Source organism: Cherax quadricarinatus, chromosome 24 (genome assembly GCF_038502225.1).
Source record: "Cherax quadricarinatus isolate ZL_2023a chromosome 24, ASM3850222v1, whole genome shotgun sequence".
NCBI lineage: Eukaryota > Metazoa > Arthropoda > Malacostraca > Decapoda > Parastacidae > Cherax > Cherax quadricarinatus.
This window is the reverse complement of record NC_091315.1, coordinates 15,577,685-15,595,279: the sequence shown is the minus strand read 5'-3', so window position 1 is coordinate 15,595,279 and position 17,595 is coordinate 15,577,685. Positions and strand designations below refer to the sequence as shown.

The window sequence follows — 17,595 nt, the reverse complement described above, 5'->3', positions numbered from 1 at the left end:
GCCAGGAACCTGACTTTATACCTCCAGCCAGACCCCAAGTTATCAGCTTCTCCCATCACGCTCAACCAAAGTCACATATGACTGTTGGTGTTCCTCTTTCTCGTTGAAATTAGATTATCTTGTTATGTAAGTGTAACATATTGGACAACACACAAACCTAGGCTTCTCCACATTGAACAGAGTTTTCAAATTTTAATATTTAGGTAAACTATTGACGCTATAATTAAAATTAATATGCTTGACATTTTAATTATTTAGCACAATGCTCCCTTGATACTTGGTTTACTGATGCTGTGTTATACAAGCCTGACGAACCTGATGTTATCTTCAGTTAAGAATTCGATATTATTTCTATAAATTAAATGTATTTCTGTTCCTGCCGTCATCTAGAGAGGTTCTCTAGATACCACCTAAATGGATGAACAATAGATTAAAATATCTGATTGGTCAAAAGAGAGGCATATATAGGCAAATCAAAAGAGGAGAGGGGCAATTAAGAAATCGATATATTCAGTTAAAGAGAGAAATAAAAAAGGGAATTAGAAAAGCAAATAGAGATTATGAGGTTAAAGTTGCAAGAGAATCGAAGACTAACCCAAAAGGATTCTTTCAGCTATACAGAAGTAAGATCAGGGACAAGATAGGCCCACTCAAAAGTTCCTCGGGTCAGCTCACTGACAGTGATAAGGAAATGTGTAGAATTTTTAACACATACTTCCTCTCAGTTTTTACACAGGAGGATACCAGCGATATTCCAGTAATGATAAATTATGTAGAACAGGACGATAATAAACTGTGCACTATTAGGGTCACAAGTGACATGGTCCTTAGGCAAATAGATAAATTAAAACCTAACAAATCCCCAGGCCCTGATGAACTGTATGCAAGGGTTCTAAAGGAATGTAAAGAGGAGCTTAGCACACCTTTGGCTAATCTTTTCAACATATCACTACAAACTGGCATGGTGCCAGATAAGTGGAAAATGGCAAATGTGATACCTATTTTCAAAACAGGTGACAGGTCCTTAGCTTCGAACTATAGACCAATAAGCCTAACCTCCATAGTGGGAAAATTTATGGAATCAATAATTGCCGAGGCAGTTCGTAGCCACCTTGAAAAGCATAAATTAATCAACGAATCTCAGCATGGTTTTACAAAGGGGCGTTCCTGCCTTACGAATTTATTAACTTTTTTCACTAAGGTATTTGAGGAGGTAGATCATGGTAATGAATATGATATTGTGTATATGGACTTAAGTAAGGCTTTTGACAGGGTCCCACATCAGAGACTATTGAGGAAAATTAAAGCACATGGAATAGGAGGAGAAATTTTTTCCTGGATAGAGGCATGGTTGACAAATAGGCAGCAGAGAGTTTGCATAAATGGGGAGAAATCAGAGTGGGGAAGCGTCACGAGCGGTGTTCCACAGGGGTCAGTGTTGGGCCCCCTGCTGTTCACAATCTACATAAACGACATAGATGAGGGCATAAAGAGCGACATCGGCAAGTTTGCCGATGACACCAAAATAGGCCGTCGAATTCATTCTGACGAGGACATTCGAGCACTCCAGGAAGATTTGAATAGACTGATGCAGTGGTCGGAGAAGTGGCAGATGCAGTTTAATATAGACAAATGCAAAGTTCTAAATGTTGGACAGGACAATAACCATGCCACATATAAACTAAATAATGTAGATCTTAATATTACGGATTGCGAAAAAGATTTAGGAGTTCTGGTTAGCAGTAATCTGAAACCAAGACAACAGTGCATAAGTGTTCGCAATAAAGCTAATAGAATCCTTGGCTTCATATCAAGAAGCATAAATAATAGGAGTCCTCAGGTTGTTCTTCAACTCTATACATCCTTGGTTAGGCCTCATTTAGATTATGCTGCACAGTTTTGGTCACCGTATTACAGAATGGATATAAATTCTCTGGAAAATGTACAAAGGAGGATGACAAAGATGATCCCATGTATCAGAAACCTTCCCTATGAGGATAGACTAAGGGCCCTGAAACTGCACTCTCTAGAAAGACGTAGAATTAGGGGGGATATGATTGAGGTTTATAAGTGGAAGACAGGAATAAATAAAGGGGATGTAAATAGTGTGCTGAAAATATCTAGCCTAGACAGGACTCGCAGCAATGGTTTTAAGTTGGAAAAATTCAGATTCAGGAGGGATATAGGAAAGTACTGGTTTGGTAATAGAGTTGTGGATGAGTGGAACAAACTCCCAAGTACCGTTATAGAGGCCAGAACGTTGTGTAGCTTTAAAAATAGGTTGGATAAATACATGAGTAGATGTGGGTGGGTGTGAGTTGGACCTGATAGCTTGTGCTAACAGGTCGGTTGCCGTGTTCCTCCCTTAAGTCAATGTGACCTGACCTGACTAGGTTGGGTGCATTGGCTTAAGCCGGTAGGGACTTGGACCTGCCTCGCATGGGCCAGTAGGCCTTCTGCAGTGTTCCTTCGTTCTTATGTTCTTATGTTCTTAACTTATCTTAAGTATGAGGTCTGGGAGTGTGGGTCTGAAATGTCCATCTATTTAAATGATTTGGATAAATAAATGTAAATTGTAGCTGAATTTAAATAAGTTGCAGGAGATAGGGAGATAATGAACAACAGTCTGAGAACCTTTAGTGCATGTAAATAGTTTAGGCTTAAACGGTGTGCTCAGTCTGTATTATATCTACAATGCCAGACCTCAACTGCAACAGAATTAGAGATCAGTGTTTATGAATATTTCGTCTGTTCTTGCGAATTCCTGGCATTATTAAAATCTGTAGTTGGTCGATGTATGCAGGGGATGAGATGAAAAGCTGCAAGCCTCCTGCCTGAAAGCTGGCTGCCTTGGATCAAAACGTCTAGCGTGAACTGGGCGCCAAGGTATTGTCTAGTGTGGTACGGATGGTTAAGCACTTCGTACCTTGTTCCAAGGTTCGTAGGTTCGAATCTCCTTCGTCTAGAGATCAGTGTTTGTGGATATTTCGCCTCTACGTCTACAGCAGGACTCGAACCTGCAAAGTCTGTATCAGAGTCCACAGTGCTTTACCCCCTGGGGGTCTTGCTCCGTGGTAAAATGCTGTGGATTCTGATACAGAGTTTGCAGGTTCGAGTCCTGCTGTAGACGTAGACAATGTATATATATATATATATATATATATATATATATATATATATATATATATATATATATATATATATATATATATATATATATATATATATATATATGCAATAAGATCACAGTAAACAGGTGATTTCAGAATATGCAAAACAACCACTCTGAAAGAATAGAGAAATTCCAAGCGCTTTCGTGACTACTCACATTATCAAGGAACTTGATAATGTTCCTTGATAATGTGAGTAGTCACGAAAGCGCTTGGAATTTCTCTATTCTTTCAGAGTGGTTGTTTTGCTTATATATATATATATATATATATATATATATATATATATATATATATATATATATATATATATATATATATATATATATATATATATATATATATATATATATATATATATATATATATATATATATATATATATATATATATATATATATATATACCTACATATATATATACGTAAAACTTGCGATTCTGGTTTAAATAGCAACGGCCTACTTGCCGAATAAAGCAAGAGAGAATTTGTGTATGCAATAATTTCACAAAAGTCATTCTGAACCTAACGATAAAATATATTTCATTGTGTCTGTTTATTATTTAATTTTTGTAAACTTATCTAAAATATATTTAGTTGGATTAGGCTAATTTAAATTGCGCTTCTTATAATATGGTTAGGTAGGTTTTCTAAGGTTCTTTTGGTACAAAATTATTTATTTTTACATTAACATAATTGAACAAAAATATATCTTTAAACGTATAAGAGAAAATTTTAGAAAGGACTTAATTTTAAATGTGTTCTTGCTAACTGAGCAATTTAACTGTTCAGCACGACATATATATACATATACATATATATATATATATTATATATATATATATATATATATATATATATATATATATATATATATATATATATATATATATATATACATAGAGATATATATATTTATTATATATATATATATATATATATATATATATATATATATATATATATATATATATATATATATATATATATATATATATGTCGTACCGAATATGTAAAACTGGTCAATTAGCAAGAACTCATTTAAAATTAAGTTCTTTCTGAAATTTTCTCTTATACGTTTGAAGATATATTTTTTCCATTAATGTTAATGTAATAATTTTTAATTTTGCACCAAAAGAATCTTAGAAAACTAACCTAACCTTATTATAACAAGAACAATTTATTTTAACCTAACCCAACTAAATATATTTTAGATTTGTTTACAATAATTTAATACTAAACAAACACAGTGAAATATATTTTTTTCGTTAGGTTCAGAATGATTTTGGCGAAATTATTGCATACACAAATTTTCACTTGTCCTATATGGCAAGATGAGCGTTGCTATTTAAGCCAAGATCGCAAGTTCTGCCTATTCGGCACGACATATATATATATATATATATATATATATATATATATATATATATATATATATATATATATATATATATATATATATATATATATATATATATTATATATATGTCTATACATATGCATAATATGGCCTGTACATCGCAGAGTCACTTGTTTGCACAGAACTGCTTAATGCCTCAAATGATGTAGTGGATGTTTTAGCAGTAAAGGTCGATAACCAAAACCTAGTCATTGTGGTAGTCTACAAGCCTCCGGATGCTACGTCCCAGCAATTCTAGGAACAGCTGTTAAAAACTGACCACTGTCTTTAAAATCTGCCAGCTGCTGCCCCCCACATCTTGCTCCTGGGGGATTTCAACTTAAGGCACCTAAAATGGAGGAATATAGCAAATAATGTTGTTGCAGTGATAACACCAGGAGGCAGCTCTGATGAAAACTCACACACACACGAGCTTTTAAATCTCTGCACAAAATTCAATTTAAACCAGCAAATAATAGAGCCTACTAGACTGGAGAATACACTAGACCTCACCTTCACTAACAATGATGGTCTGATACGAAACGTCACCATATAAAAAACAATATACTCAGATCACAACATAATCGAGGTTCAGACATGTATGCGCGGAGCCCCAGACCGACATAATTAGATTAGTCACGAGGGAGCATTCACCAAATTCAACTTCAATAACAGAAACATAAAGTGGGACCAAGTAAACCAAGTCCTAACCGATATAAGCTGGGAAGATAGACTAAGCAACACAGACCCCAACTTATGCCTAGAACAGATTAACTTGGTGGCACTCGATGTATGCACAAGGCTTATTCCTCTAAGAAAAAGGAGGAGTAGATGTAAAATAGAAAGAGTCAGGCACTCCCTTTACAGGCGACGGAAAAGAATAACAGAACGGCTAAAAGAGGCCAATATATCTGAAATGCGTAGGGAGTCACTGTTCAGAGAAATAGCAAACATCGAACTTAAGCTAAAGGAAACTTATAGGAGTCAGGAATCGCGGGAAGAACTAAAAGCCATAAATGAAATCGAAAGAAACCCAAAGTATTTCTTTTCCTATGCCAAATCAAAGTCGAGAACAACGTCCAGTATTGGGCCCCTACTTAAACAAGATGAGTCCTACACAGATGACAGCAAGGAATGAGCGAGCTACTCAAGTCCCAATATGACTCAGTTTTTAGCAAGCCGCTAACCAGACTGAGAGTCGAAGATCAAAATGAATTTTTTATGGGAGAGCCACAGAATTTGGTTAACACAAGCCTATCTGATGTTATCCTGACGCCAAATGACTTCGAACAGGCGATAAATGACATGCCCATGCACTCTGCCCCAGGGCCAGACTCATGGAACTCCGTGTTCATCAAGAACTGCAAGAAGCCCCTATCACGAGCTTTTACCATCCTATGGAGAGGGAGCATGGACACGGGGGTCGTCCCACAGTTACTAAAAACAACAGACATAGCCCCACAAAGGGGGCAGTAAAGCAATAGCAAAGAACTACAGACCGATAGCACTAACATCCCACATCATAAAAATCTTTGAAAGGGTCCTAAGAAGCAAGATCGCCACCCATCTAGAAACCCATCAGTTACACAACCCAGGGCAACATGGGTTTAGAACAGGTCGCTCCTGTGTGTCTCAACTATTGGATCACTACGACAAGGTCGTAGATGCACTAGAAGACAAAAAGAATGCAGATGTAATATATACAGACTTTGCAAAAGCCTTCGACAAGTGTGACCATGGCTTAATAGCGCACAAAATGCGTGCTAAAGGAATAACAGGAAAAGTTGGTAGATGGATCTATAATTTCCTCACAAACAGAACACAAAGAGTAGTAGTCAACAGAGTAAAGTCCGAGGCAGCTACGGTGAAAAGCTCTGCTCCACAAGGCACAGTACTCGCTCCCATCTTGTTCCTCATTCTCATATTTGACATAGACAAGGATGTCAGCCACAGCACCGTGTCTTCCTTTGCAGATGACATCCGAATCTGCATGACAGTATCTTCTATTGCAGACACTGCAAGGCTCCAGGCAGACATCAACCAAATCTTTCAGTGGGCTGCAGAAAACAATATGAAGTTCAACGATGAGAAATTTCAATTACTTAGATATGGTAAACACGAGGAAATTAAATCTTCATCAGAGTACAGCACAAATTCTGGCCACAAAATAGAGCAAAACACCAACGTCAAAGACCTGGGAGTGATCATGTCGGAGGATCTCACCTTCAAGGACCATAACATTGTACCAATCGCAGCTGCAAGAAAAATGACAGGATGGATAATGAGAACCTTCAAAACTAGGGATGCCAAGCCCATGATGACACTCTTCAGGTCACTTGTTTTATCTAGGCTGGAATATTGCTGCATACTAACAGCACCTTTCAAGGCAGGTGAAATTGCTGACCTAGAAAATGTACAGAGAACCTTCACGGCGTGCATAACGGAGATAAAACACCTCAATTACTGGGAGCGCTTGAAGTTCCTGAACTTGTACTCCCTGGAACGTAGGCGGGAGAGATACATGATTATATACACCTGGAAAATCCTAGAGGTACTAGTACCGAACTTGCACACGAAAATCACTCACAACGAAAGCAAAAGACTCGGCAGACGATGCAACATTGAAAAGCAGGGGTGTCACTAGCACGTTAAGAGACAATACAGTAAGTGTCAGGGGCCCGAGACTGTTCAACTACCTCCCAGTATACATAAGGGGGATTAACAATAGACCCCTGGCAGTCTTCAAGCTGGCACTGGACAAGCACCTAAAGTCGGTACCTGACCAGCCGGGCTGTGGCTCGTACGTTGGTTTGCGTGCAGCCAGCAGTAACAGCCTGGTTGATCAGGCTCTGATCCACCAGGAGGCCTGGTCGCAGACCGGGCCGCGGGGGCGTTGACCCCCGGAACTCTCTCCAGGTAAACTCCAGGTATGACTGTTAGGTAGCATATATTATGTGGGTCTTCAAGCTTAGCAAAAACATCGATCATAATACTTAATACTTCAAGAACCCTCTTGTGATAGAGACTAAACAAGGTTAGATTCGTGATCAGTGTATCAAAGTTACCTTAAAACAACCAGTTGAAATTTTGAACTGGATAAAATGTTAAAAATTGTAAGTTAGTGTAATTAGTAGTTGTGGGAACTGTGTGGATGTTAGTTATATTGATATATTAGGTCTGTGGTACTGAAATATAATTGAGTAGGTAATACTGAATAGCAGTTATACTTAAGTAGACCATGGACTACAGCTTGAACTTCAGCAGCGAATACAGAAGTTGAAGCTGTTCTTAAATCCTGTGAGGCTCATAAACTGGAACTTAACTTATTGAAGGATCAGATTTAAGGGTTGGGTGTCGTGAAGAGTCTCATATATGAGCTCAAACCAGCGGAAATATGCCGAAAGTCGAATCTCATTTTTTTTTATTTCACATTTACATAAATTAGAAGTCCTGAATCTTGAACTCATTCGCTTGTGTATGGTGGCCAAGAGGAGGTCATCAAACTTAGCTAGGACAATTGCCTAAGTTAGCCCCACAAGTTTAATCAGTTTCAAATGTTCGTAAATAGTTTGGCAATTGGTTATGCAGACCTAGAAAAAAAAAGGATTTAGTTAAGAAAAAGTCAGGGTATTGTGACTGCAACAGTTCCGAATTAACCCACAGATTTCAGATGAAAGTAGATGACGTTTGTGTTTCTTCTGGACAATAAGCAAATAGCGAGTGAGAAAGAAAAAAGAGAAAATTGCAAGTCATTCAGTGCACTGACAGGAGAGGAGATTAAATAATGACTGTAGCCACAGAAAAGGAGGAGAATGATTCTCTATTGTTTTAGCTAACACACTTGTAAATATGCAAACAATCGCAGACGGGCGATCTTAACTATGTAGGACAAGCCACGGAAGGGGGGGGGGAAGAGAGGGGAGGGGGAGGAAATCTTTAGCTCAAGTACTTTCACACTTCTCAGTGCGTCATCAGGAGCTGTGCAATGTTGCAAGGGAGCAACCAAAGCAGGGAGAGAGGTCTCAGAGTAGCATAGGTGTCACATGTAAATATATATAACTCATTTTACCTTATTCCTAGTATATCTCCTTTATAGTATAATAATAAGATATTATCTCTTTATAATGCAGTGTGTCCACAAGAACACTCCCTGATTTCAAACAGGTATAACGTGTAACTTTATTGTAATAATCTTTCACAGTTAGTAGCTTCAGATGCAGGATTTCATTCAGTTTCATGTGGTATAGTGTAGCATTAAGGCACTCAATGTACGCCTCTCTGGTTGCTTGGCAAACATCGCTGTGATAGTCCAGTTCGGTCCAGACACTCTGCAGCATATCTGGTGTTATCATGCGAACAGCTTCAGTGATCGAAATTTTCAGTTCCTCCAGGGTTGCAGGTAGTGGTGGTACGTAAACTGTGCTCTTCACGTACCCCCAAAGAAAGAAGTCACAAACAGTTAAGTCCGGTGACCTTGCAGGCCACTTGCAGAATAAAGCTTTTGTAAATGAAATAGGAAGTCTCTCATCTCTTGCTCATCTTCTTCAGTGAAGACACCTGGCTATGATTTCTCTGTATTTTCAATTTACTGAATACATTGTCATCCCTTACCCTCTTCGATACTAAACATGCACTCCACTACACTTCGATACTAAATATACACTATACTACACTTCGATACTAAACACATACTATACTACACTTCGATACAAATATACACTATACTACACTTCGATACTAAATACACACTATACTACACTTCGATACTAAATATACACTATACTACAGTTCGATACTAAATACACACTATACTACACTTCGATACTAAATATACACTATACTACACTTCGATACTAAATACACACTATACTACACTTCGATACAAAATATACACTATACTACACTTCGATACTAAATATTCACTATACTACACTTCGATACTAAATATACACTATACTACACTTCGATACTAAATATACACTATACTACACTTCGATACTAAATATACACTATACTACACTTCGATACTAAATATACACTATACTACACTTCGATACTAAATACACACTATACTACACTTCGATACTAAATATACACTATACTACACTTCGATACAAAATATACACTATACTACACTTCGATACTAAATACACACTATACTACACTTCGATACTAAATACACACTATACTACACTTCGATACTAAATACACACTATACTACACTTCGATACTAAATACACACTATACTACACTTCGATACAAAATATACACTATACTACACTTCGATACTAAATATACACTATACTACACTTCGATACTAAATATACACTATACTACACTTCGATACTAAATATACACTATACTACACTTCGATACTAAATATACACTATACTACACTTCGATACTAAACATGCACTTCACTACACTTCGATACTAAACATACACTTCATTACACTTTGAAAAGAAGTTGGGTCAGGCATTTTCAACTCATCACATTGATAATTAAGATTTTATTCGACTTCTCTTTTTGCCTTCTCTAACTTTTACAGAGAAAAAAAGAAAACAGACGAGGAAGACACTCTTGAAGACTTTATAAACACCATATAACAGCTCTCTAAACTTATATTAACAACAATAATTTCTGTCATGTTAATGACAAAACTATTTTTTTCATAATTATTTCTCTATATTCGTGCCCTGGAAGACTCAGTCGTACTGGACCATTCCATATTTACAATATTCTTAACCTGTGCTGCCAATACTCAGCATAACCAGAGGCATTCCATGTGTACTATTAAATTTTATCCAGTTTTGTTAAAAACTGCGTCATGTGAAAATAAATAATTTTTATTACTTATTAATTATTATTGTTACTATTTATTATTATTATTATTATTTATTTATTTATTTATGTATTTGTCAATGCTTCTGAATCTCACCTATATAATACTGCCACATCATGTACTCAACATCTTTTAGGTCAATAATTCCAATAATCATGTCTCCTTGAAATAATAATTTATAATTTGTATAACTAAATAATGGTAACACAAATGGTTTGTTCTTTTCTTTATACCTCAAATCGGTTTCTGGATAAAATTTCATTTAGTGGTCATGTTTATGCAGCTTCTGACAATTTGCTATTTAAAATATTTTTAAATAAATTTTTTTATTATCAAACTCATGTTTTTACTTTTACCCAAAAAATACACAGCAACTAAACTCTTTGAATCTTTGAAGTTTTGCAAGCTATTTATCATATAAGATTAAAAATATTTTCTTTTAAATTAATAATCCTAAGATTCATTAAATAAAAACTGGCGTCTCATTATCTCCTATGCTAAGTTCATGTAACATTTCTCACTGGGAACTCATTAGGAAATATATAAATAAATTGATTTTCATATGTATTATTTTATATTAAGTATTTACATTCTTCAGATCATTTGTCAAAAAGTTTTTACGTTCATAAATTTTAAAATAAACCGGCAACTGGTTGATAAACAAACTACAAGGGACGTCCATGAAGCCATTGAAACAAAGTTGGAAAAAAACACCCAACAATGCTGACTTAACAATGAAAACAATTAGTTCATCACTCTATGTTGACTTTCCGTTTTATGAATTGAGTGTTAACGTAAGTCTAGTAAATCAGCAGATGCTTGATCACTCTCAAATGTAATTAGCTGACAAAAACAATGTTTTATAACACAACCGTCCTATTCCATCAACACTAAGACAATTTATTACCGATGCATTCTGAAGAGTATGTAGTAATAAAAAACATTGTCAAATTAGAAGATATGTAGAATAAGTTTTGTTAATAAATGACTAAGACAAATTATAATTATAGGGGCATCATTTAGTAACCATAAGATGGAGCATAACTGGGATGCTTGGCAGTGCCCTGGAAGGACACGGTAGCATGGTATCCACTACCGTCAGCCCAGTAATCAACTCTCTCGAGTCGACCGTCTGGTAGTTGGACCCAGTAGGAGCCCTTGGCGTTGCCACCGTTACCACTCTCTTGCTGGCCAAAGTTGGTGGCTCCAGCGTTGACGTCATAGTTGAAATTATAAGGGATCGGAGCCTGGGAATACATAAGCATGCTTGAATTATTATTCGTATATTATTAGGTAATAAATTTTATTTTAACAACTGCAATGCATCTGTATAACATTTTGATAATTACAATAAAGAATAAAAATATTGGATGCTTTACATAGGAGGGTTGTTGGTATCCCCCTGGGAGAGCCACACCTGCGGCCACCAGTATACTCATCAACACCACCTGTGTGGAAAAGAAGTTAGAAGTTTGTTTTATTATTATTTTACATCCCTTGGTTTATATTGTTCATAATATGGATTACCTTATAAAACTGTATTAAACAGTGAATTTTTGGACATTAGAATATTATTCTCAGGTTCAAAATTATTTGACTACTTATTTTTAACGGACTGTCCTAAACACACACCTTTTGTGCCTTTTTTGTTATTTATTGACTGTCCTAAACTTTGAAATACTTCTGTAGTGAAAACAGAAGCCATTCTTAAATGTTTTATTTGCTAGAATGATTCTGAGATTTAAGTTTTTCATAATAAATGTTATAACATGGAACATGCGAACGAAAGAAACATTGTTTTGATTTTACTGTTATGTGAACGTTTAAGGGAGTTACGTAGCTAATGTAAAATATGAATGAGGCCAATTGATTATTGTTGTAATATTGGAGGATATTTATTGTAATAAAATATTTTTTATATGAAATGGAAATACATAAACTTTTGTAAAAAAAAAATGAATTATAAATTATGATTTAAAAAAAGAACATCCATTTCCTTATTATTTTTTGAAGCTTGATCTATATTCTTTATGTGCATATATGTAAGGCACATTTTTTGAAGGAAAAGTGAATAATAATACTCACTGAAGCGAACATGTTTAGCAGTGCAGTGCAGAGATGGTGAACAATGACTGTCTCGTCCTTGGCCAGGAACCTGACTTTATACCTCCAGCCAGACCCCCAGTTATCAGCTTCTCCCATCACGCTCAACCAAAGTCACATATGACTGTTGGTGTTCCTCTTTCTGGTTGAAATTCGATTATCTTGTTATGTAAGTGTAATATATTGGACAACACACAAACCTAGGCTTCTCCACATTGAACAGAGTTTTCAAATTTTAATTTTTAGGTGAACTATTGACGCTATAATTAAAATTAATATGCTTGACATTTTAATTATTTAGCACAATGCTCCGTTGATACTTGGTTTACTGATGCTGAGTTATACAAGCCTGACGAACCTGATGTTACCTTCAGTCAAGAATTCGATATTATTTCGATAAATTAAATGCATTTCTGTTTCTGCCGTCACCTAGATACCACGACAACATCTGCCACCTAGTATACCAACTTATCTTATGTTTGAGGTCTGGGAGTGTGGGTCTGAGATGTCCATCTATTTAAATGATTTGGATAAATAAAATTAAATTGTAGCTGAATTTAAATAAGTTGCAGGAGATAGGGAGATAATGAACAGCAGTCTGAGAACCTTTAGTGCATGTAGATAGTTTAGGCTTAAACGGTGTGCTCAGTCTGTATTATATCTAAAATGTCAGACCTCAACTGCAACGGTATTAGAGATCAGCGTTTGTGAGTATTTCGTCTGTTCTTGCGAATTCCTGGCATTGTTAAAATCTGTAGTTGGTCGATGCATGCAGGGGATGAGATGAAAAGCTGTAAGCCTCCTGCCTGAAAGCTGGCTGCCTTGGATCAAAACCTCTAGCGTGAACTGGGCGCCAAGGTATTGTCCAGAGTGGTACAAATGGTAAAGTACTTCGTACCTTATTCCAAGGTTCGTAGGTTCGAATCTCCTTCGTCTAGAGATCAGTGTTTGTGAATATTTCGCCTCTACGTCTACAGCAGCTTTACCCCCTGGGGATCTTGCTCCGTGGTAAAATGTTGTGGATTCTGATACAGAGTTTGCAGGTTCGAGTCCTGCTGTAGACGTAGACAATGTTTATATATATATATATATATATATATATATATATATATATATATATATATATATATATATATGTGTGTGTGTGTGTGTGTGTGTGTGTGTGTGTGTGTGTGTGTGTGTGTGTTTGTTTGTGTGTGTGTGTGTGTATCGTGCCGAATAGGTAAAACTTGCGATTTTGGTTTAAATAGCAACAACCTTCTTGCCGAATAAAGCAAAGGAGAATTTGTGTATGCAATAATTTCACAAAAATCATTCTGAACCTAACGAAAAAAATATATTTCATTGAGTATGTTTATTATTTAATTTTTGTAAACTTATCTAAAATATATTTAGTTGGATTAGGCTAAATTAAATTGCACTTGTTATAATATGGTTAGGTAGGTTTTCTAAGGTTCTTCTGGTACAAATTTATTTATTTTTAGATTAACATAAATGAACAAAAAAGTATCTTTAAACGTATAAGAGAAAATTTTAGAAAGGACTAAATTTTAAATGAGTTCTTGTTAATTGAGCAATTTAACTGTTCGGTATGACATATATATATATATATGTCTATGCATATGCATGATATAATACATATGACTGTTAAGTAGCATATATTATGTGGTTCTTCAAGCTTAAATAGCCAAAACATCGATCATAATACTTAATACTTCAAGAACCCTCTTGTGATAGAGACTAAACAAGGTTAGATTCGTGATCAGTGTATCAAAGTTACCTTAAAACAACCAGTTGAAATTTTGAACGAGATAAAATGTTAAAAATTGTAGGTTAGTGTAATTAGTAGTTGTGGGAACTGTGTGGACGTGAGTTACATTGTTATATTAGGGCTGTGGTACTGAAATATAATTGAGTAGGTAATACTGAATAGCAGTTACACTTAAGTAGACCATGAACTACAGCTTGATCTTCAGCAGCGAATACAGAAGCTGAAGCTGTTCTTAATTCCTGTGAGGCTCATAAACTGGAACTTAGCTTATTGAAGGATCAGATTTAAGGTTTGGGTGTCGTGAAGAGTCTCACATATGAGCTCAAACCAGCGGAAATATGCCGAAAGTCGAATCTCATTTTTTTTTATTTCACAGTTATATAAATTAGAAGTCCTGAATCTTGAACTCATTCGCTTATGTATGGTGGCCAAGAGGAGGAGGTCATCAAACTTAGCTAGGACAATTGCCTAAGTTAGCCCCACAAGTTTAATCAGTTTCAAATGTTCGTAAATAGTTTGGCAATTGGTTATGCAGACCTAGAAAAAAAAAGGATTTAGTTAAGAAAAAGTCAGGGTATTGTGACTGCAACAGTTCCGAATTAACCCACAGATTTCAGATGAAAGTAGATGACGTTTGTGTTTCTTCTGGACAATAAGCAAATAGCGAGATAGAAAGAAAAAAGAGAAAATTGCAAGTCATTCAGTGCACTGACAGGAGAGGCGATTAAATAATGACTGTTGCCACAGAAAAGGAGGAGAATGATTCTCTATTGTTTTAGCTAACACACTTGTAAATATGCAAACAATCGCAGACGGGCGATCTTAACTATGTAGGACAAGCCACGGAGGGGGGGGGGAGGGGAAGAGAGGGGAGGGGAAGAGAGGGGAGGGGGAGGAAATCTTTAGCTCAAGTACTTTCACACTTCTCAGTGCGTCATCAGGAGCTGTGCAATGTTGCAAGGGAGCAACCAAAGCAGGGAGAGAGGTCTCAGAGTAGCATAGGTGTCACATGTAAATATATATAACTCATTTTACCTTATTCCTAGTATATCTCCTTTATAGTATAATAATAAGATATTATCTCTTTATAATGCAGTGTGTCCACAAGAACACTCCCTGATTTCAAACAGGTATAACGTGTAACTTTATTGTAATAATCTTTCACAGTTAGTAGCTTCAGATGCAGGATTTCATTCAGTTTCACGAGGTATAGCGTAGTATTAAGGCACTCGATGTGCGCCTCTCTGGTTGCTTGGCAAACATCGCTGTGATAGGCCAATTCGGTCCAGACACTCTGCAGCATATCTGGTGTTATCATGCGAACAGCTTCAGTGATCGAAATTTTCAGTTCCTCCAGGGTTGCAGGTAGTGGTGGTACGTAAACTGTGCTCTTCACGTACCCCCAAAGAAAGAAGTCACAAACAGTTAAGTCCGGTGACCTTGCAGGCCACTTGCAGAATAAAGCTTTTGTAAATGAAATAGGAAGTCTCTCATCTCTTGCTCATCTTCTTCAGTGAAGACACCTGGCTATGATTTCTCTGTATTTTTAATTTACTGAATACATTGTCATCCCTTACCCTCTTCGATACTAAACATGCACTCCACTACACTTCGATACTAAATATACACTATACTACACTTCGATACTAAATACACACTATACTACACTTCGATACTAAATATACACTATACTACACTTCGATACTAAATATACACTATACTACACTTCGATACTAAATATACACTATACTACACTTCGATACTAAATATACACTATACTACACTTCGATACTAAATATACACTATACTACACTTCGATACTAAATATACACTATACTACACTTCGATACTAAATATACACTATACTACACTTCGATACTAAATATACACTATACTACACTTCGATACTAAATATACACTATACTACACTTCGATACTAAATATACACTATACTACACTTCGATACTAAATATACACTATACTACACTTCGATACTAAATATACACTATACTACACTTCGATACTAAATATACACTATACTACACTTCGATACTAAATATACACTATACTACACTTCGATACTAAATATACACTATACTACACTTCGATACCAAATATACACTATACTACACTTCGATACTAAATATACACTATACTACACTTCGATACTAAATATACACTATACTACACTTCGATACTAAATATGCACTATACTACACTTCGATACTAAATATACACTATACTACACTTCGATACTAAATATACACTATACTACACTTCGATACTAAATATACACTATACTACACTTCGATACTAAATATGCACTATACTACACTTCGATACTAAATATACACTATACTACACTTCGATACTAAATATGCACTATACTACACTTCGATACTAAACATACACTACATTACACTTTGAAAAGAAGTTGGGTCAGGCATTTTCAACTCATCACATTGATAATTAAGATTTTATTCGATTTACTTCTCTTTTACGGAGAAAAAAAGAAAACAGACGAGGAAGACGCTCTTAGAGACTTTATAAACACCATATAACAGCTCTCTAAACTTTTATTAACAACAATAATTTCTGTCATGTTAATGACCTGGAAGACTCAGTCGTATTTACAATATTCTTAGTTACAATATTCTTAACTTGTGCTGCCAATACTCAGCATAACCAGAGGCATTCCATGTGTACTATTAAATTTTATCCAGTTTTGTTAAAAACTGCATCATGTGAAAATAAATAATTTTTATTGCTTATTAATTATTATTGTTCTCTTTATTATTATTATTATTTATTTGTTTGTTTATTTATTTATGTATTTGTTAATGCTGCTCATTCTCACGTATAAAATACTGCCACATCATGTACTCAACATCTTTTAGGTCAATAATTCCAATAATCATGTCTCCTTGAAATAATAATTTATAATTTGTATAACTAAATAATGGTAACACGAATGGTTTGTTCTTTTCTTTATACCTCAAATCGGTTTCTGGATAAAATTTCATTTAGTGGTCATGTTTATGCAGCTTCTGACAATTTGCTATTTACAATATTTTTAAATAAATTTTTTTCTTATCAAACTCATGTTTTTACTTTTACCCAAAAAATACACAGCAACTAAACTCTTTGAATCTTTGAAGTTTTGCAAGCTATTTATATTATAAGATTTAAAATATTTTCTTTTAAATTAGTAATCCTAAGATTCATTAAATAAAAACTGGCGTCTCATTATCTCTTATGCTCAGTTCTTGTAACATTTCTCACTGGGAACTCATTAGGAAATATATAAATAA

At 35.3% G+C, this 17,595-nt stretch overlaps 1 protein-coding gene across 1 annotated transcript; it reads right to left on the bottom strand.

Moving 5' to 3' along the window:
• Positions 1–10,555: 10,555 nt before the first annotated feature.
• On the bottom strand, positions 10,556–12,639 carry LOC128690698 (pro-resilin-like). Its single transcript, XM_070088494.1, has 3 exons — positions 12,496–12,639; positions 11,790–11,858; positions 10,556–11,657 (listed from the first exon to the last, which is right to left on the bottom strand). Exons 1-3 carry the CDS (start codon positions 12,610–12,612, stop codon positions 11,430–11,432), a joined length of 414 nt encoding a protein of 137 aa, XP_069944595.1. The 5' UTR covers positions 12,613–12,639; the 3' UTR covers positions 10,556–11,429.
• Positions 12,640–17,595: the final 4,956 nt, after the last annotated feature.

Excerpts from the sequence above, each read along its gene's own strand:
- LOC128690698 (XM_070088494.1), bottom strand. The coding sequence starts at position 12,612 with ATGGGAGAAGCTGATAACTGGGGGTCTGGCTGGAGGTATAAAGTCAGG. Across the intron at positions 11,859-12,495 it reads TGCTAAACATGTTCGCTTCA|GTGGTGTTGATGAGTATACT; the intron begins GTGAGTATTATT and ends TTTTCCACACAG. Across the intron at positions 11,658-11,789 it reads GATACCAACAACCCTCCTAT|GCTCCGATCCCTTATAATTT; the intron begins GTAAAGCATCCA and ends ATGTATTCCCAG.